At 50.6% G+C, this 24,807-nt stretch overlaps 1 protein-coding gene across 2 annotated transcripts in view; it reads left to right on the top strand.

Annotated features, from left to right (window-relative positions):
* The window catches only part of LOC143376312 (uncharacterized), a 56,091-nt gene that overhangs the window by 29,264 nt on the left and 2,020 nt on the right, over nucleotides 1–24,807 (top strand). For both annotated transcript variants that reach the window (XM_076826477.1, XM_076826476.1), the window contains exons 3-4: nucleotides 5,805–5,895; nucleotides 7,016–7,139. In XM_076826477.1, the coding sequence (XP_076682592.1) occupies nucleotides 5,805–5,895; nucleotides 7,016–7,139 (215 nt within the window). The remainder of the gene's footprint in view (nucleotides 1–5,804; nucleotides 5,896–7,015; nucleotides 7,140–24,807) is intronic.

The following is a 24,807-nucleotide window of genomic DNA, read 5'->3' as shown; positions in this document are numbered from 1 at the left end:
TGTAAGATTATATAGTTCTTAACGGATAGGGGTTGGTCTGCGTATGGATTACAAATATTCAGAATTAGCGAGATTTCAATTCAGATAGTAAATGCATGTATGTATCTTGAAGCTTTAATGTTTAAGGATGAACTTGAGTAACAATCTTAGCCAAAAGTTAATCCATTTCCAAAATATTAATAAGGCTTTTTCCTGTGATGAAAACCAGTCAGAAATGGCAATGGTGTAATTTTATCGCAAATTCAGTTGAATTCGCTCTTATTGTTTATCTTATTTTGCTAATTTATTGAATATTTGATGATTTATCATTAACTTGTTTGATGGAATGTACCTGAAATGCAACTGCTAGAAATGAAATAATCGAACTATAATTTTCCTTTTTACTTATATGAAAAGCAGTGAAAAGTCTGCACTTTCACAGTTACTCAGCTGACAATCGAAGAAAAACCAGTTTTCCGTGTCATTTTCTTTCATTTAAACAAAAACCATCGAATCAATTGTCCGGAGTTTTTGTGACAATTTTGTCCACTCTTTGATCTCTCTGTACACCAGATTTCAAAAACTTTGGCCTATTATTTCACTCTTAATTTTGAAGTTATATTCTCAATACTGCGTTTTCCCATAAGAATACATGTGAAATTGAAAGTTAAATAATTTGAAAACTACCGAATCAATTTTTCTAAAATTTTGCAGAGGGTTTTACTATTGCATAAAGATTGATGCTTCCAATTTTCAAAGATTCTCGCTTACTTCGAATGTTACTGAAGTTCATCCTTAAGTGAAATTGGTCGACAGATGAGTGCCGCGTTTATCGCTCTGTTATACTACTTGCATTTCACAAGATCACGTATTCCTTTATTCTATCACCTCCCATACTGCGTCCTGTGGATTCAGGAGATTCTCCAGGCTACCCATAATACCAACCCCCTACATTTCCCACGTAGGAATTTAGTAAAACTCACCCAGAAAAATTTTCCAACAACTCCTTCCACACCTACATCGTGTCCTACAATTTCCAACCTACTCTCCTTACCGTTCTTCATCATGTCAGCCTACGAACGAGCTAACAAACCGATACAAAACAAACGTGGACGGAGAATTGACGGGGCTGTTTAGCGGGAACGTCGTTGAAAGTAATTTGACGGGGGGTTCGATGAGGCGGCGCGGCGCGGCGTTCACAGGCGGCATCGGGGCAGGATTAAAATATCAATTATCGAAGGAACACGGGTGCAGGCGGGTTCCAAGAGGTTCTATTAGGCGCGAGAGCAGCGTGGCGCAAGGCAGCCAGCCAAGCAAGGCCACGGGTTTAAGGTCTTAACAGCTACTAAAGCAAAGGCTCCTTCTGTCTCGCTCTTAAGCACGGAAAACAAGCCGTGTTAGACGAAGGGGTGTATTGAGGGCCGCCATTGGCTATCCACGCTCCTTTATTGCCGGTTGCCTGGTAACCGGCCTGCCACCAACACACACCGATGGCAACCACCCCTGTGTAACCACCCTCAGCCCGACAGCAACGCGCACACCCTCGCTTAGGAGCAGCAACTCGCAACCACCACCACCACCGTCGTCTCTCGCCACCCTCTCCTGATGCTTCGACCAGCGACACACACACACACGCGCGTACACACGCGCGCGCGTACCCATCGCGCTTTCCTTGCCGCTCGACGTGCACACCCGTGCTCACGTACACGTGCACCAGCTAGTCGCGAGCGCGCGCCGATGTGCGATGGAATCTTCGTGTAATCGCCGTATGAGGGCTCGCGGGTGTATGCGTGCGCGAAACAACCCCGGGCGAGTGTCTGGGTGTACGTAGCCCGTCGCGTGAATATATTTAGCGAGTAAACTACCACTGTTTTCGCGCGGGAGGGTGTTTCGAGGGCCGCCTGCCACTCCGGCCCGACTCTCTGTGTGCGATCACCAAGTCTGCGCTTCCTGGCCGAGTAGACCGCAAAGTTTTCGCCCAGGCTGCTGGATTTCCTCCTTTTATCGGCGATCCCGCGCCCGGGGGAGAGGGACTTCGGCGTACGGTTACGCAAGATGATCGCTGGATGGGGGTTGGAGTCGAGTCGGAGGCTTCAGAGTCGTTTGACTTTCCTCTGCGGGTGTATGTTTTCGTCGCCGGTTGACGCTTCAGAACTCTCGAGTGGAAGACGAAGGTACATACAGAGAAAATGTTGGACACTGCTTCTGGAGCTTCAAATGTCTCAGCATCCATTCGCTCCCCCTAGAAGGCCTCCATCGTCTTGAGCTCCTTTACTTCTGCATCGCTCATCTGTGATATCCATTGTTACTTCCTTGCTGGTGTTGTCGAGAGTGTCTGTCGAACTTTCGATTGACCACTTTGGACGTTGTACATTGAATCGAATGAAACGTTCCTTGATGCCGGTGGAATCCTCGCTCGGGCGGCCATAATCTTGGGCGATGAGATTAAAAACAATTGCTTCTGAAGTGGCTGCACCCACAAACACGGTCTCTCCCTAGCGAAGGTCTCGAGGGAGGTCGCGACATCCCACGATATTCGAGGGCACTACGAACGGATTAGATCCAGGACAAATTAGAGCAGCGAGAGAGAGAGAGAGAAAGAGAGAGGGAGAGAGTAGACCAGCACCCTGGGTGCACTGGGCTAGAGGGCAAACGCGTTCCCGCTGGTCCCCGTAATAGTTAACTGGATTTGATTAATCGATTCGGCCGGAGTTTCCTACTTAGCCATCGTGACGCTTCCCGCTGCCTCTAATATCGATCATTCTCACGCGAAGGACAGGGTGCCGTGGCGACGAAAACAACCCATCCCAACGGTGAATTACCATGTTCCCTGCGACATCACTCGCCCGAGTATGTATTCTTTCCCGCGATTATGCAAAAGCGATCGGTGTATTTCATATCCAGTTGGAGGGAAATATTCTCGGCTAGATCCTTCGTGTAAGAGGCAGAAACAAGTCGATGTTACTTGCAGCCCTCGTTTCTTGCAATTTCGTAGAACACAGTGGACTTATTAGCTTCGTTCTCTTCGCGCGATTAGCCACAGCTACTAGCATCCACGTTCTCCTGGAAACTTGCTGATCGGTTCGACGGTCCGCGGCAGATAAGGGTACTTAAAAACGCTGGAAAAGGGGCCTCTTTTGCGATTTCGCGAAACAATGAATCGCGCGAGATCAGTTGCGCGGTGTCTCGAGCCAAGTTTAGTCAGACTTGGAATATTTATTTTTCATCTAAGTCTTACGCTCCTTGAGTGATATTTCTTGGGGCGAATAAGTCCGCAAAAGACGCTGACGAGTGATAGAGAGACACGTGTACGCGCGGAGAAGAAACGACGGATGAAATTACGAAGTGGAGGCGCTGGAAATTTCCTTGAATCGTCTGAATGCCACCGACGCTGCCTCATTAAGTTCTTCGTCTTCGCGACGAGCAACGAGGAACACTTTTCCACCCCTTACGGAGAACGAGGGGTGACAGTAACGTGGATTGGATAGTTCTCGATCCAGCAGCCACGCGTCGAGAACACGTTACACGTTTCGGGTGTAGCTTTTATTTCGGAATCTTTCTTCTTTCGCGGAACGTGACCGATGCCAACGACGTGGTTTCTCCTTTGACTTAGAAGCAGTGTTCCCAGAAAACGGTGACACGCGTCGCAAACGAGGGCAAGAGAACAGAACGCGAGCATGGGAATAAGGAAAAGGGATTGCTATTGAAAAGCAGCCTTCGCTGTTTTCGCTGCTTTACGTTCCACGCTGCGACCACGAAGCTTCTTTACTCGAAATTCATCGGGGTCTCCCTTTCCCAGGCTCCCTCGGTTCTTTCGGTGCCCATGCCTTCGGAAAACTAGCTTTGACTATGCTTCCCTCAAGGCTGAAGAACTTTGCTCCAATGGAATTCCCTTTGCCAATTTCAGCTGCAAATTTCTCAGCGTTCGCGTCTCGAGCGCGACAAAGCCGTTCCTAGAACGCGGCAAAACATCTCGGCAAAGTGCAATGCCTCTTCCGCGGGATATCAAAGAAAAATCGCTGAAAACCCTGACCTCTTGCCTTCCCGAAGGCAAGGGAGCCGCGCGTCAAAAGTTGTAATTGCACGTGCACGAATCCGCGGGGAATTCTCAAAATTCCTCAAAGCTTTCAGCCCCCACAAACGCTTTAAACCGAATCATCCCCCTGGCTTCTTTTCGGTTTCTCGGCTTTTCACTGACATTTAACTAACCGCGAGCCCCGTTAAACGCCGTCGCAACAGCTCGCAGGTGTTCTCGCAACTAATGTCAAGCGCAGGGCGGAAAATAATTTCCCGCGAAAGAAATAGTAGAACGGGGACGAGGGGAGAGGCGGGGTCCGGAGGGGGCGCGAGGCTTGTACGCGTAGCCCCGTGACGTCAGCAATGCGTTTCGGGGCTCCAATTAGTCGAAGGACACGTATAATTGGAATTAAGCTCTTAATTAATAGTTAATTAGCCGCGGGTAGTGGCGGCAGCAGCGGCTGCCAGCAACAACTGTAGTAACGAGTTAGCCCCGGGGAGAGGGTGGGTTTTCATTGTGGAACGTTGCGCGCCACCCAGGCCGATTTTCGCTCGTTAATTCAAAATTAATTTATAATTGATAATTATTTCCGGACCATGGGACCTGTCCACCCACCAGCCCGGCGACCCTTCCTAATTTTCTCGCTCTCCTGCCCCCGGAAAATCCCCGCGCACCTAATACATATCCACAGGCGGCTCGCGTGCTCGCTGGAGGGCGAGGAAATAATTTGAGAAAATGAAAGACACGAGGAGAAATGTTTTTTTCCTTCGTCGTGCGTCACTGAAGCGCGTGGACGGTCTGTTGTCTGCCTCGCTAATTGGGGAACCTGGATTTTCGAGATGAAAATACACGCGCGACCGACTGGACAATGGGGCTTCGCGACAGACCTCGCGTCTTCCACACTTTTCACCACCATAAGCGGATAATCCCAAAGCGAGGCGCGCCCGCGTTTATTCGGCGAGAGGGCTGAAGAGTTTCTCTAATCAGCGTTAAATATTAACGAAGGGAGATCAGCCAGGCCGGCCACGCGGACCAACGAAACGCTCGTTCGGTATAATTTGCATGAATACGCGTGCCCTGGAATCATTGGCAAGTCAGGTATAATGGGTAATTTGATCCGCGACGTGGATGCGCGCAACCCGAACAAAGCGGCCTGTATAATTATCAATTGCAGCCAGTGCTATGAAATAATGAGCTTCGAGTCAGATGCAAACGCTAACCGAGGCCGCTACCCACGGATTTTTTAGGGAACAAAGATACGCCCGCGGGCCTTCTGGATTTACTCCAGCTCTGTTGAGTACTCGGAAGATGGAGCTTCGGAGGAAGTGGGACGATCTTTCTTGAATTTCTTAATATCTCGCCTCTTTGCCATTCTTCGTTGAGCGATTAACTGGATTAACTCCACTGGCATAGTCTCTCGATACATAATGTAAGGTTTGAAGAAAGGGTGATTGAACGCCACGGCTAACCCAGCGATGAAATATCGCATAGAAAGAAAGGTAAACGGTAAACAGCCATATATTAAATGAGGTGCGCCGAAAATACCCAAAGTGGGCAGAATTACTCTATTTACAGTTCAGCTTCCTTAGAAAGTAAATCTGGTCAACGTAGCGTAGCATAGATGATTAATAATAAATAGCGTGACGCACAGATAAGTGTACTGTAAGCGGTTAAGAACTCCAGGTTTACCGTCTCACTAATCCCCTAGATATCTATGAGTGCTTCCTTAGAGGAACAGTGTAAGGACTTGATAGTTGCTCTCCATGCAATTCACATGAAACTAATGCCACTGGCGATGGTGTTGCAGGTGTGGGGCACAACATAGACTCGGGGAAAGACTTCACGGTCGACGGTCTCTCCGGGTTCAGCAAAAAGAAGAAGAAGAAGCGCCGTCATAGGTGAGTGTCTCACGCGAACATCAACCCTGAGTTTTTCGTTACGGTTTTCGTTGCGATCCGAGCCGGCGCGCGGCCATTATTTTACGCGCCTCGCGTGGCGCGGAGGATTTTCCAGATCGAAACACGATATCGACGGGATTAATTAATAATCGCTGGTAAAACTCCCGGATGAAACGTCGAAGCAGCACTCTCGCGCGTTTTCGATTAATTATCGGCGCGTCTGCGTGGCTCGATGACGAATCCCCGATAATGATAAATTCTCTTCCGACGAGTGTAGATCATTTTGGACTTTTCGCCGTTGCGCGATTCACCAGCAGCCCCCCTGGGGAACGAGTTTTCGGCTTATTTCGAGGCGGCAGACAATCCGAATGCAATCACCGTTCGCCAATAATTGCGTGCCAGACGGGCGAATTCAGGCTTAAATTACTCGTTAAAAAATATAATTATCGCTCGAAATGGATTCCATTGAAACAGCGAAGTTTCTGCCGCGCGGGCGACGGATGTGCCGCGTATTGTCGGCTTTAAAGATTAAAAATTGGAGCCGCGCCATCAAACTGGGAAATGAAAGATTATTCTATCCGCGGGTTGAACGTGGGCGAATTAAAATTTGCCGCAGTGCAGATATCTGGCTGTAAAATTTCATTAAGTCCCTGAGAAACTCTACGGGGGATGCTGATCGAGGGGCGGAGGGCCTGCGGATTTGCATTCATTGATTCATTGGAAGCCTGTGTTTCGAAAAAATTGCTGTTGCCATCGCGACTCGAGGAACTCTCCGACGTTACTGCAATTTCTCTTCTAATTTCCAGCTTCCAAAGACCACTTACTGTACTTGCGCGTAATATTAACACCCCCTCCATGGCCTTCAGCGTTCCAACGCCCAGAATTTCCTCGGCAACCCAAGTAAAATGGGAAAGCACCATCAGAAGAAGTTGCATTTATAACCACGTCCACTTTTACACCAGTTACGCTCCGTAAATAGAGGAAGCGAGCAGTAGAAACATGAAATTGTTCCGCGTTAACGGTTCCCAGCCTCTCGCCTCGTTCGCCCACCAAGTGTAGGCTAGTTTTAAGGGAAAAACTGTAATGGCATATAACTAGGTTCATACGGTTGTTGCTCCAGGACGATCTTCACGTCGCAACAGCTGGAGGAGCTGGAGGCTGCCTTCAAGGAAGCCCATTATCCTGACGTCTACGCTCGCGAGATGCTCAGCCTACGAACCGATCTGCCCGAAGACAGGATACAGGTGAGCGAAAATCAAAAGACCTATGAAACCCGATCCCGCGACCCACGAATCACCGGTGGCCCGATATCCACTGGGCTGCTTGTGAAATTCGCGACACAGAGGTATCGTGTTCAAATCGATGATCAAAGGACGCTCCTCTTCTTTGCCATTGACCTTTCTTTGCGCACTCCTTCAGCCGTGAAATTCCGTTCAACTAATCTCGCCCCCGCGCTCCCAGGGAATTATCACGTCGAAGGGCGCAAACGCGATTAAATGGTCGCATTTTCGAAACGCCGGTCGCAATGCGTAAAATTCGGAGTGCCTCCTTTCAGCCAGCCAAGCATTGTTCCCATCGCTCGACTATTAAAACAGCGCGGAATTCAATGCTATTTTTCCTGCGATCGTCGGCGGCGCGGGGATCCAAAAGGATGGATAACGCGACTTTTCCGAGCTCGTTTCTCGCCGTGTTGAGGCCTTTGTTCTCGAACAGTCGGCGGACATTTTGCCAGCGCGAAGCTTCCAAGTGTAATTCGCCATTCGGAACCGCAAGCCCCCCACCCCCGTCGCCGGTAATTTTGGTCGTTAACGAGAATTAATAACGTTACGCGCTCTTTGAAAATTTAAAGCGTTGCTCGTCACGATCGCGCGACGTGTCTACCGCGGGCATAAAGCTCTAATTTAATTTCGTGCAATTAAAATGCGCGTCGTTCTGTCGCCGATAATTTGGTCCTAGAATTACGCCGCTGATGCTTTCCGTAAACAGAGATTCCACGCGCACTTATCTACTAAACCCGAATTATTACCAGTCAGCAGGCATTCGGTGCTTGCTGCGTTTCTATAAATTGCTCGCTAGAGCTGCAACCTGAAGATTTCGAAACAACCAACGACAATCCACCCAGTCTCGAATGATAATCGATTGGATTTCGCAGCAGTATCGAGGAATATTATCGACACCGCGCGCAAAATGGTAAAAGAACAGTCGCGAGGGAGAGGAGTTACGGTGACGTCGGTGGTGCGTTGTCCACGGGGGTGGAGAGTGGCAGGACCAAAAGGCGCGACCATAAAAGGGAGAATTTTCCCGGGCTGACGGTTAGTTACCGCGAGCGTAGAGTACTAGCCTGAGATAGGTTTCCGCATGGCGGACCCGGGACAAGCTTCCCTCTCTCTCCCAACCCCTCGTCCCTCTTCCTCGCATCGCGATTCACCCTTCGACCCCCCTCGCTCGTTCTACCCGTTTCTCTTTCTCTATTCCCTTGGTCCTTCGCGCCTCTGTGTCCCTTTTCCGACCGCACGCGTGTCGTCCGAGCTGGCATGTTCAGATCACACGAGCAACGGTTGCCAGTGTGAACCAGCCGAACAAAGAACACGATAAGAAGATCCTGCTCGTCCAAAGGGGCAATCCATCTAGCCGGGCGGAAGCACAGACGTGGGCACGTGGGTGCACAGGCGGATTAAGGGGACTAGACAGTCAGAAATTCAATTTTTGTTGTATGTTTCGAAAGTACCATCCTTTCCGAGCAAAATGCCGTTTGGTTTATGTTAAAATTCGCAAAATTAAGGATTTTACAGCCGAAAAAGTCGAGCGCATCATAAACCGTTTGCAGGTGGAGTAATTCCTCTTTCGAAACTTCAAACGCGTTTTTCTCGCAATCATATTTCCTCTTCGTTTTGCAGTGATTGCGAAAAGACGGAGGTACAAGTCGATTTGAAAAAAATTCAGCACATGTGAAACATGTCTAGTTACGACCTGAACCTACGCGTAAGTCTGTGAGAACTTCTGCTTTGACAAAAAAAAATAATAAAATGGCTCTTTTCCCTGGCGAAAAATCAAGTTTCTTTAAAATTTGCCGTTTTACAGCCGCCATTTTTAAAATTTTGTTTTTTTTCTTTTTCAATCGGTTCAGGGCGAAGTATGAATTTCAGAGGATATTTAAAATTACAGCGGCTCCAGAAAAAAACACCTATAAATCAGGCAACTGTAGCGCTGTCATACATATGTATATATTATTCAAATAATTTTTTGTCGCTGTTTATAGTACTAACAAACATTACCCAAAAGTGCTAGTCACAATTTCTATTCATCTCCTTGTAATTAATTCGCAAAAAGTACTTGATTTTCGAGCGATCTGACTGCCTAGTCCCGCTAAAGCGTGTCCACACGCGTGTCCGTGCACAGGTCGGTCGATCTGCCGATCATATTTCGATACAACTGGGGTAACACGAGCAAGGAGAATTAGTGGGCCCGCGGGAGGGTGGCGGTGGGCCGCGAAAGCAAAGGTGGCAAAGGAGCCGATAGAGGAGGCGACATTAACGGGGTAACAGAGAGGAAACGGCCGGGGGGTGAGCGACGGTGGTGCCGAAGACGCGTCACCCGGGGGATGAACGAGGTGGGAGAAACGCGAGAAAGAGAGACCGTGCGAAGGGAGGGGTAGGCACGGTGGAGCCTCGCGCTTCACGGGGTTGTTGAAGCTTCGTGGCTGAAGCGTGCAGGCGCGTACACACAGGGAGAGGAGAGGAGAGTAGCGGCGCGAAACGACAAAGCGGCCATTGCAGGATGGGTGCGGTCCCGCGGGCCAATCAGAGAGACGAGTCGCGGACCGGTCGGCCAATCAGACCGCGCCTTCCACCCGTCTTTTGTTTCTAAATTTGCGCGCGCGGCGGGGACACAATATAACGAGCGCGGGACGAAAAGAGGGGTTGGTAATCGTTAACGGTGATATTTTTGTGTGGGAGTGCCGGCTATCTTCGTCTCTTCTCTTACCTCCTACTTCACTCGCTTCGTCACCCTCCTCCTCCACCTCTCACCCCCCCCCCTTAACACCCACGCCCTCCTCCACCACCTACAACCGGTCCCCTCTCCCCTGCGCTCCCTCTTCATCGTCTCTGTCTGATTCGTTGCAGCCCGAATCTCCTTCCACGCGCGTCTCCATCGAGCTTCTTCGTCTCTTGCTCTGTTCCTGCCCGTTCCGCGGCGACTCGACCCCCTATTTCTTTCCTAATTTCTTTGTAGCTCCTTTCTGCCCTTTGTTCCGCGCGCTTTTTTCCTTTCTTTCCCGCGGACTCGTGCGCGCGCTCGCCCACGCGCCCGGGGGTTGCGACGCGACCAACACCACCGGCGGCCAGTTTTCATATCGATTAGGGAGATTTTATGGAGATTGATGTGCTCCCGGAGTACAGCCGCGATTTCGGTAATCGCTGGCTCGATTTTCGTAGAATTTCGCCCTCGCGAGGTGTTGGTAGAAGGGTTGGTCTGCAAGGGAACGGTGATTCCGCGAATTATTGATATCTGCGGAAAGTGCATAGGCGATCCATCAGTTCGTTTCTGGCGACGCGATAGCACACCCGGCGTCAACGCCGCTGACAATGAATTTGACAATGAAAAATTGAGTTCGTTAGAGTCACCTGAAGCGAGCTGATCGCCGCCGCCAAATGTCCGGCGATAGAATCTCGAGAGGCTAGCTCGTTCGAGCCGTAACGAGCCGTTAACGTCGAAATTTTCAAAGGGCAGACCGGAAAGGGTCGTTTCCGCTATCAAGTGAAATTATCGTCTCCACCGGCCGATTTGACAGCGCCCCGGCTGTCGAGCCTGACGGACTGAAGTGTTATTACCTGATTAAATGAATGGGGCAGGTTAAATGAATTCTCGGCGCGAAGCTGTATCAACATGCACGCGCGCGTTCCGACACTACTTAGTTCGTGTTGGTCTGCGCACAGCCACGTTCCCAAGCCCACGGTGTACAGCTTGTTCGTGCAAAGTGATACAAAGGAAACACGGCGCTCCCTTTGACGGGGGCACCGGCTGATTTTTGGTATTAAGAGGCTTTCTCATTTCGAGGGGACAAAGCTGCGGAAGACGGAGCGTCTATATGAGAGAGTAGGGGGTGGGAAGAGATAGCACAAAGAGTGCTCCTTCGTCTTCGAGCCTCGGCGAGATGAGAAGCTTCCAAATGCCGCTCGGAATAGCAGGATAGGCTGTCTCCTTAGCATTCATCAGCAGGACAATACTTGGACTCGCAAAATAAGGACGGCAGATTAGATTCCGCCAGGCTTCCCAGCAGATGCAGAGGCCTCCTTAATCAAATTTGCTCATAAAAAAAAGAACCGTCTCGAAGTCAGCCTCCCTCGTGCAGATCCGTCCTGTTATTTTACGCCACTATTCGCAACGCGTTACACCCCTAGCGCTGACGGTTCGAAGAAAGAAAGGTCGGAACGCTCCCGCGGCGATGTTAATCGAAATGTCTTCGGCAGACATCCGCCCGGCCCGCTCGCGTAATTGTACATGCGATTCACGCGTGCAGTAGGTAATACAATTACGAGCGCCTGCCACCAATTTTATCCGCGGGTCCCAACGTTTTTCCAGTATGAGTGATGGAACTCGAAGTGCATCTATTTTCGGAGGAAATGCGACTGCGTTTGAGAAGAACGCTTTCCCGTTTCGCTAGAAATAACTGGATAGAAGATTACATTTCTACTGGCGTCTAAAGAATCCTTCAAACACTACAAACTCGGGTATTGCACAAGCAAAGATTCACTGAAGCTCGTAGAAACTTCAATGGATTGGCTGTAGGTCTAAGTTGAAGACTTTGAATGTTACACCCCATCTTCGGTTGCCTAATTTAAATATTTTTTAGTCTAGTTGGATCGAATGGATCGCAGAATTCTTTTCGGATTAACATTATTACGAGCCCCAGACTATATCCACGACATTCCCACCTGCAAAAAGAGTCGACGTGACACGAGGGTGAGACTGATTCCCGAATCCACCCCATACAGGAGCCTCAATAGGACCAAGCGGAGACCGATCGACTTGACTACTCGTTATCGCGATCGCTCTCGTGCTCGCAATGAGGCTGCGTCTGATTGGCGCGCGAATCGCGCACAAACGGACGTAATTTCGGCGGTCGGAGGGTTACGGCTTCTTATGGGGGTGCGAAAATTACAGGCTGCCCCGCCGCACGTCCTTTCACCGAGATCAATATATATAATACGCCGGAGGGGGTCTTCCCACCTCGCCAAGTGTTTTCGACAAAATGACACCACGAATCACTGTTCAATTACTATTTAATCTTGCCAGCCACGTGGACGCGTGATTAATAGATGGTGGATGGTGCGAGCGATTCCTGACCCTAATCTGATTAGAAGTACCTATACGATTTTAATTCAACGACGCGATTCCTATAAGCAAAGCATGCACCGTGTTCAAATATCCATCTGAGAATCTTTCATCCCTCTTCAAGTTTCAATTCTGTCGAAACTTGCGTGTCACACTATTTCAATTGAAACTGTGATATCACCCCGTGCATCCAACGACTTTCCTCGGATTCCTCCCATCGCAGAACTAAGAACAAGCTGTAGAATCTTAAACGGAGCGGTGGCTCGAGTAAGGGGAATACTCCTGCGCTGGACGGACGTTTCCCGGTTGAAGCTATCCGGGTAATGAGGCCCACAGGCTCTCACGGGCTCGTTCGAAAAAACAACACGCGTATCCAGCTGGTAAGCGGCCCATTAGCGGGGAATTTTGACGTGGCTCGCACAATCGTCGGGACAGAGAGGGACAGATAGGATGGAAAGTCGGCTGGCCGTGCTCGCGAGGGAAGAATTGACTTGAAGTAGCGAGGAATGGGCCTCGAGACGCAAGTCATCCACGAGGCCCTCTGGAGGGTTCTCAGCCGGCTTCCACGTACACGTCCCCTGACAAAGGTTCCTCTGAAGGAAGCCCCCTTCCTGACAACAGGGCCCCATTGTCAGGCCCCGTTTCAGCCGAGGCGCCATTGAGGATTCGTTAGAACGGGCTGCCAGGTAGGGAACGATGCGCGAGCCGCGTCGCGCCTTCGACGTTTCCCTTCGATCGTGCACGATCATCGTCCGCACCCCTTCGCCCGATACGCATCGTAGCCATGTAATTATTTGCTCGAACAACTGGCCCGGTTGATTAGGATTTCCTGGAATTCAGAAACCAGCGACGGAGCGAACGGTGGCTTCGAATTTGCTTCGGAGGGTGTTTCAGGGGTGTTGATTTCAAAAGCATCGTCTTCGGGATCCGAAGACATGTAGCTCGCATTTTGTAGCACTTACCGATCATAACTAGCTTCAGCTTCGCAACGTTCTGAAGCCTGACACCTTTTGCGTGGACGGTGAATTGTGAAGAAACGCCAGTGTCGGTTCAAGTCTGCCACGTACTGGTTCATTAATACGTGATTTGCCGCGCCGCTGATCCCAGAAGAACAACTCGCAGCGTCCAACAAAATGGCGTTCCTTTGGAGAATTACAGAAGAGGAGCGCCTGGCAAGTGAAGCATCGCTCGTAAAACCGGATAAGAGGCTCGTTCGAACCCGATCTCGCTCGAGGAAGGTCCTCCATTCCTCGATTGCTTCCGCTCGGTGTTTCCTCGAGAAAGAATTCTTCTCTTGCCACTGAATTATCTGCAAGATTGACCTGGCTGTAAACAGAAAGCCCTTTTCCTTGGGCACAGAAGGCGAACGTGACGATAGCTGCGGAATGGAAGACAAAGACACCTCGACATCGCTGCGCTGAATTTTCTTCCGTTTGATCATCGCGCGTCAACCCTGTAACAAGTTTCAAGGCAGAAATATATCTCCCACAGCTCGACCGCTCTGATCATTTCCGTTGCTAAGGGACCGATGGAAAATCTCGTTTTACGTCGGAGCATCTCTGTCCGGAGACGGCTGCGAAACTCGGGATCCATTCGTGGCTCGCAAAGAAGCTTCCCCGACGCGGGCGTCTTCGGGCGACGCGAGAGGCTCCGCCAGGACAAAGGGGGAAATTAAGCGCGGGGCTCCGAGGAGGAGTGTGTAATCGCTGAAATGAAGCATAATCCCCGGCGGCATTACGAATTTTCATTTTTAATTCTCTCGCCGGCCGCGCACGACACTCGCGGCCAAGAGAGGCGCATTAACCGGCGGCGACAAGAACAAAACCGTCCTCCACCCTCGCCGCAACCAAAATGGTTCGCGGCAATAACGCGGCGCGCGAGAGCAGCTCGGCCCATCAGCCGTTGCCGAATGAGATCGGCGGATTCGTGGGTCCTGGGCCAGTCGTTTAGACCGATGAACGGGAAGGAAGGAGGGTACTGAAAGTTTGGCTCGTTTCGAGGATATAATCTACCCGTTGGAGAGAAGAAAGTAACGAGGAATCGAGTTACGTTCTCCACCCCCGCCTTCGCCGACGGCCTCGTTCCCTCTTCAACCCTCTTCCGCTCGACTTCGATCTCTGTTCGAGCCCTCCGTCCACCCAGAGGCTCCTCCCGCAAAGAAGCTCGGCTAAGAAAGGGTAATGGCGCGGAAACGGCTCAAATGACCCGCGAATTTTCAGCGGGCGAGACTTCCTTACTACTTGTGTTTATGTTTAATAGGCGGCCGGCGTCGTAAGTCCACGTGAATTGTGCCGCGGTATTACCATTCGCACGGCGAATTTATGGTAATTTTCGACTCGACTTCGTTCGCAGCACCACCATAGTGTCGGCTCTGTGGTGCGCCGGAAATGGTCCTCGACGCTTTCCGCCCGATCGCGTATGCTGCTCCGAAGCCTCATCCGCGCGCTATGTTATTTGCCTTTAAAACACTGCAACGAAGTTGGGAATTGTTGGATCGACGATAGGACAGGCAGCGGAAGCTAAATCCACAGTGTTTTCACAATTACCAGCCACCTGGCTGGAGTTATCCAACCCTCGGGGTAGTGCCTGTTATTTCACTGTCGGCGCACGACGATCGCCTCGGAATTTTCTGAAAAATTCAATTCTTCCTCGCAGACAAGGCACGACAGGTGGATATCTTGGCGAAGGATCCGAGGAGGTCTGCTTCGAGTGGCTAGAGAAGACGTTAACACGTTCTAAAGACCGCGCTAACGCTGTGCAAACAACGCTCAACCCTAAAATTAGCCCCTCTCTGTCGGGTAAAATAAATATTTTCGCGTCGGCCCGTCGTTAACGGATTACGGAAATCTTCCTTTTATCGCGGCGGGGTGGTTTGGATGAAGAACCCCGCTGATGACTTCGGCTTTCACTAGTGGGATCATCCGAAGAAGAGACCAACGCACCCGACTTGAAGATCATACGATACCCATACATTCCTGATATTCTAGTTTCAATTATCAGAAATGAACTTTGCGAGTTTCGTGCAAGCATCCCTTGTTCCTACGCACCTCGACATTGCCAAAACCACTGGCAATTCTCTGTTCCAATAGGATTGGAAATAAACCTCGACTATAAATTCCCAGCGAGTCGAAGAGCCGCGTGACGGGGCGCTTAATTAAATTTCCGTGGCAGGGGGTGAACTCGAGGCGCTCCCAAAAAGAATCGGGAGAGATCGACTCGTGATCGCGCATAAGCCTGGCGCGAGTAAGTCGCCGTTAGGAATTTTCGAGGCCGGTCCATGCCCAATTATTGATTTTGTCTTTTCGATGGCCACGGCCGCGACAGGAAAGCGATGCACGCGCACACTCGCGGCGGCAGGCTACGCACAGAAGGGTGTTAGCGTGTGTGCTCCATCCCCGGAGGGGGTTACAAAGCTACGAACGCATTAAATACTCGAGAGCGCAGTGTCCTCGGATGAGCTTTACGCGCGCACACAAAGAAGCGGGCTGGCACACACACACACACACACACAGAGAGAGAATGCGTGGGGCGTTCGCGCTGAAAGACAGAGAGCCTAAATTGATTGCGTCTAAAATCCAACGAGCTTTCTCTCGGCTTTTCGTTCCCAGCCGCGAACCTGACGACACCACCACGAAGATGGCGAGCTACGACCTTTGTGGCGGAGCGACGAGTGCGTTTCACAAAAATATAACCTCGCCGAGAGGCTTTCTCTTTTTCCTCTACCTATTTTTTCCTCTCTCCGCCACGCTTTCTACCCCTGTCTACCCCTCCTCCTCCCTCGCGCGCGCACCCTCTCTCTCTCTGCCTCTCTGTGGATGCATGACTCTTCTGAAAACGGATCACCTTCTCTCCCCCCTCGTGGGGCTCGAGAGCTCGGTTTCGCGTCTCGCGACGACGATAAATAAGTTTTTCGGCGGAAAGCGCCGCGATCAAAAGGAATCTACCGCGTGCTCGCGAAACCGAACTAATGGAAGCCCGGGAAGGGATGCTCGCTGGGAATTTTTTGGGAAAAGAGGCTCCCTCGAGCCTTTTATCCGCGGCTCGCGTCCCCGCGAGGCTTTGCGGGGATGCTTTGACCGACTTCTGGTTGCGATTGGTACGGAAACCTGGCCGAGAATCTCTTGTGCTTTGACAGCACCTCGATAAAACAAACGCGACGATGGGAAATGCGATCATCCTCGCCGTATCGATTGATCGCGATTGATTCGACCATAGTTCGCACTCGGACAGTGTCACGCCGGCGTGTCACCCCTCGAGGAGTCCACCACGTTGCTCTTATAATTGCCAACAGATCGAATTAAAGTCGAATTATGGGATTTCCGCGTGATTCAGAGGGCAACAATTCCCGCGTGGGGAAGCTCCTAATCCGGTCGTAAGGAGCGACCGATCGTTCGCACATAAAGCGAGGCCTACGGAGCATCGTCGAGCCACGAGCCCAATAGCCCATGCTCCCTTCAACCCTCGCAATAGGGTTGTGGCCGGTTGCGTCGAGCTCATGAATTTTCTATCGCTCGCCGTCAAATGATTAAATGATCCTCACGAGCCAAGGGTGGCCCTTTGACTTCTGCGTGTCTAGACAGACACTGACAAGTGGCGTTCATCCCCATGTAACGTCAACGAGTGCCCTCGAGGGGCGACACACCAATTTCGCTGGGAAAAAAAAACGCGTTTCGACGAAGCTCACCTTTATCCAGAGGATGCGTAACGTGTCTCATCTTCGTCCCGGATATGTCATCTCACGCTTTTCCATTGCTCGACCGTGTAACCGTTCGATCGCCACCTAAACCGCTCGAAACACGCTCACCGAGCTCGAGGCCAGGCTCCCACGAATGCCCGGGGGGGATGAAATCACACAAATCACCAGCCGTTCACGCGTCAGCCGACAATTTACCGAGCCACCCCGTGTATATCAGACAGTTTCTTAGATCGTTGATTCTCGTAAACGAAAGGAGGCCGGGCGTAGCTCGTAAAACCACCGGCAAACAAAGCGATGAATTCCGGCTGGCCGCGTTCCACCCCAAAAATTGACCAATAACGCACATCTCCAGTGTCCCCTGGCCTACGGAGCCTGTCCACCGGGTGGCAGATAAATAAGAGCCTCCGGCGACGGGAATCGGGCTCGCGGAATATCCAGCAATTTGGGCGTTGCGGGATTGTCAACGGAGCACCGCTTATAAATTCTAATAAACCCGGTTGCGCCACGGCGAAATCTGGCTGGGGGGGGTTTGTGGGTGGATGGGTGGGCGACGCTGCGGGGCGAGGGGTGAAACGGGACGAACGCGAACAAGGGGGACGACGGTGGATGCGGATATAAATCTCGACTAACCGAATTAAGTTAGAAGCATGGGCCGAAGTTTCGCCACGCCCTCGTCGCCGATGAAACGCTATCGAAACCTGGAGTCTGCGTGGTGAAAACCGTGCTGCTGAAACAGGAGAAGAGGAAACAGTCTGCGTGGAGCGGGGCGGGACTAGAAAAGAAACCGCGCTGCCGAGCTGCACGGCGTCTTGGCGTTAATTAATGAGGCACCGGTCGACCAGCTACGACGGATGGAAATTAGTCCGCGAAAGATTCGTGTTCCCGAATCCTCGAGGAGCTTGGTCGGTATCCTTGTCGTCCTGGTAGCCACAAAGCGTGCACGCGCTCGCTTATCTTGGCTCGAGGGCCTTTTTCCGTGCACGCCGGAGCAATCGTTCGCTTCCACTACTGCACGCTGCGGAGTCCTCGCGACGCGATACACGTCAGACGTTGGATAATTGGTTTATATCGCGGTAATTGTAATTCCAAGGTATCCTCGTGTACAGGCTAGTTTTCTCAGCTTGATACAATCCTCCTAGGTGTGAACTAACCCTAGTGGGGCTTGGATATCAACATCTTGCTGGTATAATAGTTTCATCGGGTTTCCTGTTAGTATCTATGCTTCCTGCTCGACAAGATCGATCACCCCAATCAGGTAATTCTCGGTTAATCAACTGGTCAGGCCTCGGTATCGGAGCTGTCGGTTCATTGTGCAAGATCTGTGCAAGATTACATAGTCTGCGTGATATAGGGTAAATCCGGGAGACGCGGTCGGGCCGGAGAGTTGGTCGAGTCGTTATATTTCAGACTCTACACGTAAAAACGCGTTAAAATGCAGACCAATGACTTCTTTAGAAGCCAAACAGATGAATGAATAGCGTCACTTCGCTTCCTTCTAGGCTGTAAAAGGTAAATAGAGGTTACATTTAGCCTCTTTTGTCACACAACGGTGTACAGAATCGTATTTAAAATATACTTCTAAGTTTATTTCCGTTTAATGGTTGGGATAATGAGATAGTAGAGATATTGAGGCCCACCGTTTAGCCGTCTAAAATCGAGGGACTTTCGGATATGTATGCATAACTTCCGAAAAACAATAGTTTTTTAACTGAAACTTTTTTTTTAAGTAGTTCACAATACTATGTAAATATAGTAAAAAAACGGGAAATCTTCATCAAGCCGTTGACTTGTAAAAAAATCCACAAAATGTACACATTTTCCGAGGGTTCAAACAGGTATACCCGCTTAAAGCAAATATCGACCAGTTGTTCTGAATCAGCATAAAATTCTGAACATATCAGTTATGTTCGGATAAAATAAGTAATACCTGTATCAGCTTTAATAATCATTTTATATTAAGTCCACCGCGTCTCCCGGATTTACCCTATTACGTTTACAGTGGTTCTGATTAACACTCTCCGCGATTATGCGCAATTTTATTTACGTACACCGGGGAAACTGGCCATCACCCGACCACACTCGATATTAATTCCCTTCGAAGATCCTTTCTGTCAGCCGGGGCCAAGTCATGATTAACGGCCGAGACCCCTTGGCCGTCCTTCGTCCAGCAAGTGTCCCACCTAATGATGTACCGGCGCGTGCCACTTCGCAGCATGGGGTCCATCCACGACACCCCATGCTCCCGACCCAACTATTTGCCCACGAACGATGACCAGCGAGCAGTTAGCGCTGCACGGAACCTTAGTACCCAAGCTTTCAGTTGCACCGTCAAGCTGCAGTTTCGACAGAGGCGCAAGCCCCTGACGCCACGATTTCTAACAGGTCCGAAGACCTGCGCCTCTCTATTTGCCACATAATGTGTAATTAAGCTCCCATTAAGCCTGCGTGGGGCTGTCGTGCTCACGGATAGGTGAGCCAGCGAGGGTACCTGGGGATCGCCAGTGCCCGTCCCGAGGAATCATGCTCCTGGGATATACACCCGTGGAGGCATGCCCCAGGCCCTGACGATGATGACCAACGAGCAAGACTTGCTGGAGCATGGTTGCTCGGCCATTACGCGGCAAACAAGCGACGCGTTCTTCGGGGGTTTAATGCGACCTCGCAGGTCCACCGCACGCGCTACTTATTGTGAGAGATTAATTGGCTCACTGGGGCCCCCTGGACTCGGGGGTTGTGGGAATCCGTCGAACCAGAGCCATTGTACGCGGCGATGATCGGCGTGGATCGTAGTCAATGATCCGTGCGAATATTTGATATAGTGCGAATGGTGCTGGTGGAAGATTAGAAGGTACCCTCTCCCTGGTACTGAATAGTGGACGAATGAAATACTGCTCTCTAAGTACTGAATCTATCGGCAATCGAGCTATTCCACGTGAAAACGTTCAGCTTTAAAATGAACTCAAGGCGGTGGCATTATCTTTAAAAATGACCGAGATATTACAGTTAAATGACACGACAGCCGATTTTGTTTGAATTTTCAAAACTTTAACATGAAATATTTCGAAAACTATTTGACATAGGCCGTTGAAATTCAGTACACTTTGTTTCTGCAAAGTTATATACAAATGCTGTAATTTCGAAGAGAATCGGTGGAACTAAATTGTTCACCTATTCGTTTCGACGTGGAATAGCTCAATCTTGGACGCGCGTTTACGACGGAACGCCGCTGGAGTCTCTCTCCTCGAATAAAGCCATCACGGTGCCAAAGATACTCGTCTCGAGGATCCTCCGCCAAGTCGAAACACGATAATGCCGCTGACGTTCGAGAGAAAGGGGGACGAAGGGAGGGGGGAAGCGAAGGAAAAGGGTGTAGAAGGCGCGAGGAAGAAAGCGTTTAATAAGTACGTAACGGGCATCTAATACGTCCCGTCATCGGTTTGAGCTTTGGCGAGGCGAGCGTCGAGAGCCAAGGGGAGGGTTGGGGAGAGATCGCTGCGGAAGGTGGGAGATCGGCCTGGCAAGGCAGAGGGGTAGGCAGAACTCGATATCTCATTATCGGTTGATCGTAAATTGAAGTTACCGGTGGGGAGTAACGAGATCTCCAATTATCCTCGGGACAGTATCACCTTGCGCGGCTTGTAAAGGTGTTAGCGCGGCGACGATTCGAAGGAGGAAAGGCATCCGCGGACGGATCGCGGGGTTCTTAGCTCGTCCATCCCGCGGGAATGCTCGGATAACGATAGACAATGTCCGGCCCCGATCTTGAGAGAAAAATAACGGTCTCGCCGCCGCTCGTCCCGCTGGCAATTTCGTTCCTTCCCAATCTCTTCCTCCGTCCTATCCCTCTGTTTCTCGCATCGCGCGGGATGCCTCGTCTCTTCACGGCGGAAAATCAAAAAGCTTTCGGTTAGGTAGACCTTCGAGGACCCTTGTCCTGCTAGTACCTGACGGCAACTCTTCAGAGCTTCAGTTTCAATACATCGCGCTGGCATCGAGCTCGAGTGTTGCAGCAAGAAGCAGGCAGGTGGGTGCCGTCAACTTGTCCCCTCTATCTCCCTCGGATCCCCTACCGATGGGATCCTCTTCCTCGCCTCTCCTTCTACACACACACGCACGCACACTCTCCCTCTCTCTCTTACTCTCGTTCACCCTCCGCTGCAATGTTCCCCGTCAATCTTCTCGTACCACGACACGTTCGGTTACTCTGTTTCGTCTGATCGCTGGCTATCCCTGACTTCGCGGTCGTGTATCGCGCCTCGTGTATTGGTAATCCCTAGAAAGTTACCGCGGAGGGAGCCCTCTTCTCCACCCCCCGGGGCCGACATCGCCCTCTTTACTCTGCCTCGTATATCTGTGCAGCAATACCACCTTGAGGGGACTAGGCAGTCAGATCGCTCGAAAATCAAGTACTTTTTGCGAATTAATTACAAGGAGATGAATAAAAGTTGTGACTAGTACTTTTGGGTAATGCTTGCTAATACTATAAACAGCAAAAAAAAATTATTTGAATAATATATACATATGTGTGACAGCGCTACAGTTGCCTGATATATAGGTGTTATTTTCTGGAGCCGCTGTAAAATATCCTCTGAAATTGATACTTTACCCTGACCACCATTCTGCCCTGAACCTATTGAAAAAAAAAATTTTTTTAAATGGCGGCTGTAAATCGGCAAATTTTAAAGAAACTTGATTTTTCGCCAGGGAAAAGAGCCATTTTATTATTTTTTTTTGTCAAAGCAGAAGTTTTCACAGACTTACGCGTAGGTTCAGGTCGTAACTAGACATGTTTCACATGTGCTGATTTTTTTTCGAATCGACTTGTACCTCCGTTTTTTCGCAATCACTGCAAAACGAAGAGGAAATATGATTCCGAGAAAAACGCGTTTGAAGTTTCGAAAGAGGAATTAGTCTACCTGCGTGCGCGCAGAAACGGTTTATGATGCGCTCGACCTTTTGCGGCTGTAAAATCCTTAATTTTGCGAATTTTAATACGAACCAAACGGCATTTTACTCGGGAAGGGTGGTACTTTCGAAAAATACAACAAAAAATCGAGTTTCCGACTGCCTAGTCCCCTTGACGTTTTGTCTGCGTCCTCGTCTTCGTCGCGGCATCACCACCTGTGCCTGTCTCTGTTCCTCGAACCTACGTTTCCCTTCAACCCCTCACCCTCTCTCTCGATCTCGTTTCCCTCTGCCCCCTTTCCACTTTTCCGGCTCACTCCGTCGCACTTTATATATCGGCCGTCCCTCTCTCTTTATTCCCATTCCCATTCTCATCCTCTTGTTTTGGTCCAATAGTCAGTCGCCGGTCTGATCGATGATACACCAACAGCCGGTACTGCGCATGGCCGACTAAATACAAACTCACTCCTTATTATACCGGGTGTGCCAATAAAGAGGGAGGGTGGTGGGTCGGAGAATGGGAAGAACGGGAGAGGGGAGACGGGGTTGGAGGCGGCGAAAGGGGTGGTAAGGAGGGCGAGGAAGCCCACCGTCGGAGTTCTCGCTCCTTCGAGTCTACGAACGCCACCATAAAGGATCCTCTTCCTCCTCGTTGCCGTTGCTGCTACCGCTGCTTCTGCAATGCAGCCCCCACCCCTCTCCAACCCACCCAGCGCCCCATTCCACGCCGCCTATACATCCATTCTGTCAGCGTGCTTCGGTGTCTCCGTTGGTAAGCTATACCAGGATGCTGAAGGATAATCTCGGCACGCGATTTCCGATCCCGAACACGGCTATAAAGGACTCGCTCGCCCTGGACCCCGAAGCTCTCGCCAACTTCCAACGAGAAGTCTTTTTAGCAGATTCCGGAGCTCGTTTCGCGGGGCTGGCTTTCAGAAGGGTCGCGATACTACTTCCGAATGCTCATTCGGTCACCGTGACCTCGCGCGGACTCGCTATTTCACCGTCGTCTCTGTCTTTCAGTGGAAACCGAAGGTCTCTCGGTCTTTGGTTAGGTCGAAGTTTTTGATAGAGAACTGCAGTGTCTTGTTGTTGAATAGCAATCATTTTGAGCACGATTCCATAGGAGAAACCCTCGCACAGCCTGTGAACTCTGTTAGCCAGTCTCTGTGTTACATTGTAAGAGAAGGAAGAGGCTGCGAAGAAGCAAGGCAAAGGAAGTTCAAGTCCAATGAGTGTCATCCTGGGTCTCCACTGAATCATTCAAACTCGAAGATCGTTTACGGTCTAGACCTTCGTTTTTCCCTGCAGGGGCAGGTTATCTTCGTCGCAAGCAGTCGTGGCGAAGTCGTCGGGAAGCCAAGTAACAGCTTTATGACCGGTACAATCATTTACGTGTCAGCGAATAGAACGCCTGAAAGATCCTGCAGGATTCTCTGCACGCGACCATTACCATTTCCGCGACGCGGCATCCACTCCCTTTCGCTCCTCCAAGCTCCACGCATCTGCTTTTCCGCTTTCATCTTCCCGGAATGGCGAACCATTACGCTCGATCGCGCGATTTCCGACTACGAGGCGAATCGACGAGTTCCAACGCCTCGGCGCAAGTGAAACTGAAGTCCAGTGACCGTTTCAACACCATCATCCGCAAGCTACTCCGCTAGGAGCCAATCACCTTTACCCTCCCCTGCTTTTATCAAGAAAAATAGAGGGTTCCATTTGTCGAAAACGCAGCAACATTTGCACGAGCGTTTCCTCGCCAGAGGAGGGGCAGTGGGTGGCGAAAAAAAAGGCCGGGCCAGCGCGTCCGAGGCTAGGCGGAAGATAATTTCGGGGTGGCAGCGCAAATTGACAGGGCTACGGGCTCCCATTCACCCGAATTACGGTTCCAATTCTGCCGGTGACTTTAGCATTGTTGCTACAAATTGGTACACGCCCTGGCCCCGGGGCCTCCCCCACGTGTCTGCCTGCACCACGCGCCTCGCAAATGATGCGTGTGCAGGCCTTTTTAAATAACTTCCAGGCACGATCGCGTGCACCGCTCTCTCCGCTGCGAGCTGGAATGCGCGTGACGGATTGGCCACTAGCGCAACCGACTTGTTTCGGGGCTGTCGAAACTGTGAGAATCCGTCGATTCTCTTCGGCGAAGTCTTGACAATCAGTGGAGAGATGTTAGCGCACGGGGTGGGTGTACAGAGCGTGGAATAAATTGCAGCAGAATGTCGTGGCTTTGCGGATGAGTGCAGTGTCCAATAAAAGTGGCACAGCGGTATCGTTTACAAATGCTGATCTACTCTCGATTATACAAGAATATCGCTTTCCACCGCGACGGTATTCCAGCGCTTCCTGAACACTGTCTCAAGTTGCAAACGCGAAACGTCGAAGGGAATCGACGCTGTGCACGCGCACGTCGAATCATTGAAACTGGACTCCGCGATGGAAGAGTCCAGCACGATATTCACCCTTATTCTAATCAATAAAGGGAAGGAATGTGAAAGGTTTGTTCCACGCGCGGTTAAGGATCGCGTATAGATTTGCGTAGCTTCTTCGGGGAGCAGCGCGACGCGCAAGTTAGCAACGACCAATGTCGCAGCTACAATTAGTTTACTTGCCGTTGCTCCGCGACACGGGAAACTCCTTCGAAATCGAGCTCGTTAAAGTTGAAACTCGCCCGGGGATGGGAACGTGTCCCGAGGAGACGGCACGCGCCTCCGCCCTAGGTGGTCCGATGATCAGAATCGTTAACAAGTAGCCTAACAGGAAGCCGAACCGCGAAAAACAGGATAACGAACCCCGAGCTGATCGTTTAAGCGTAATAGTTAACTATGAGGAGGCATGGAACCGCACGGACGAAACTGATCGCACGCCGCGCCGCCGCGCTCATTGCGCCCCAATTAGGAGACAATGATCATTAAATGGACAAGCCGGGGCACGGTCAGCGATGCTCCTGTGAATTTCACAGCGATTCTTCTGGG

This window comes from Andrena cerasifolii, chromosome 14 (assembly GCF_050908995.1).
Source record: "Andrena cerasifolii isolate SP2316 chromosome 14, iyAndCera1_principal, whole genome shotgun sequence".
Classification (NCBI taxonomy): domain Eukaryota; kingdom Metazoa; phylum Arthropoda; class Insecta; order Hymenoptera; family Andrenidae; genus Andrena; species Andrena cerasifolii.
The sequence above is the reverse complement of the archived record's forward strand: the minus strand, read 5'-3'. Positions and strand labels throughout refer to the sequence as shown.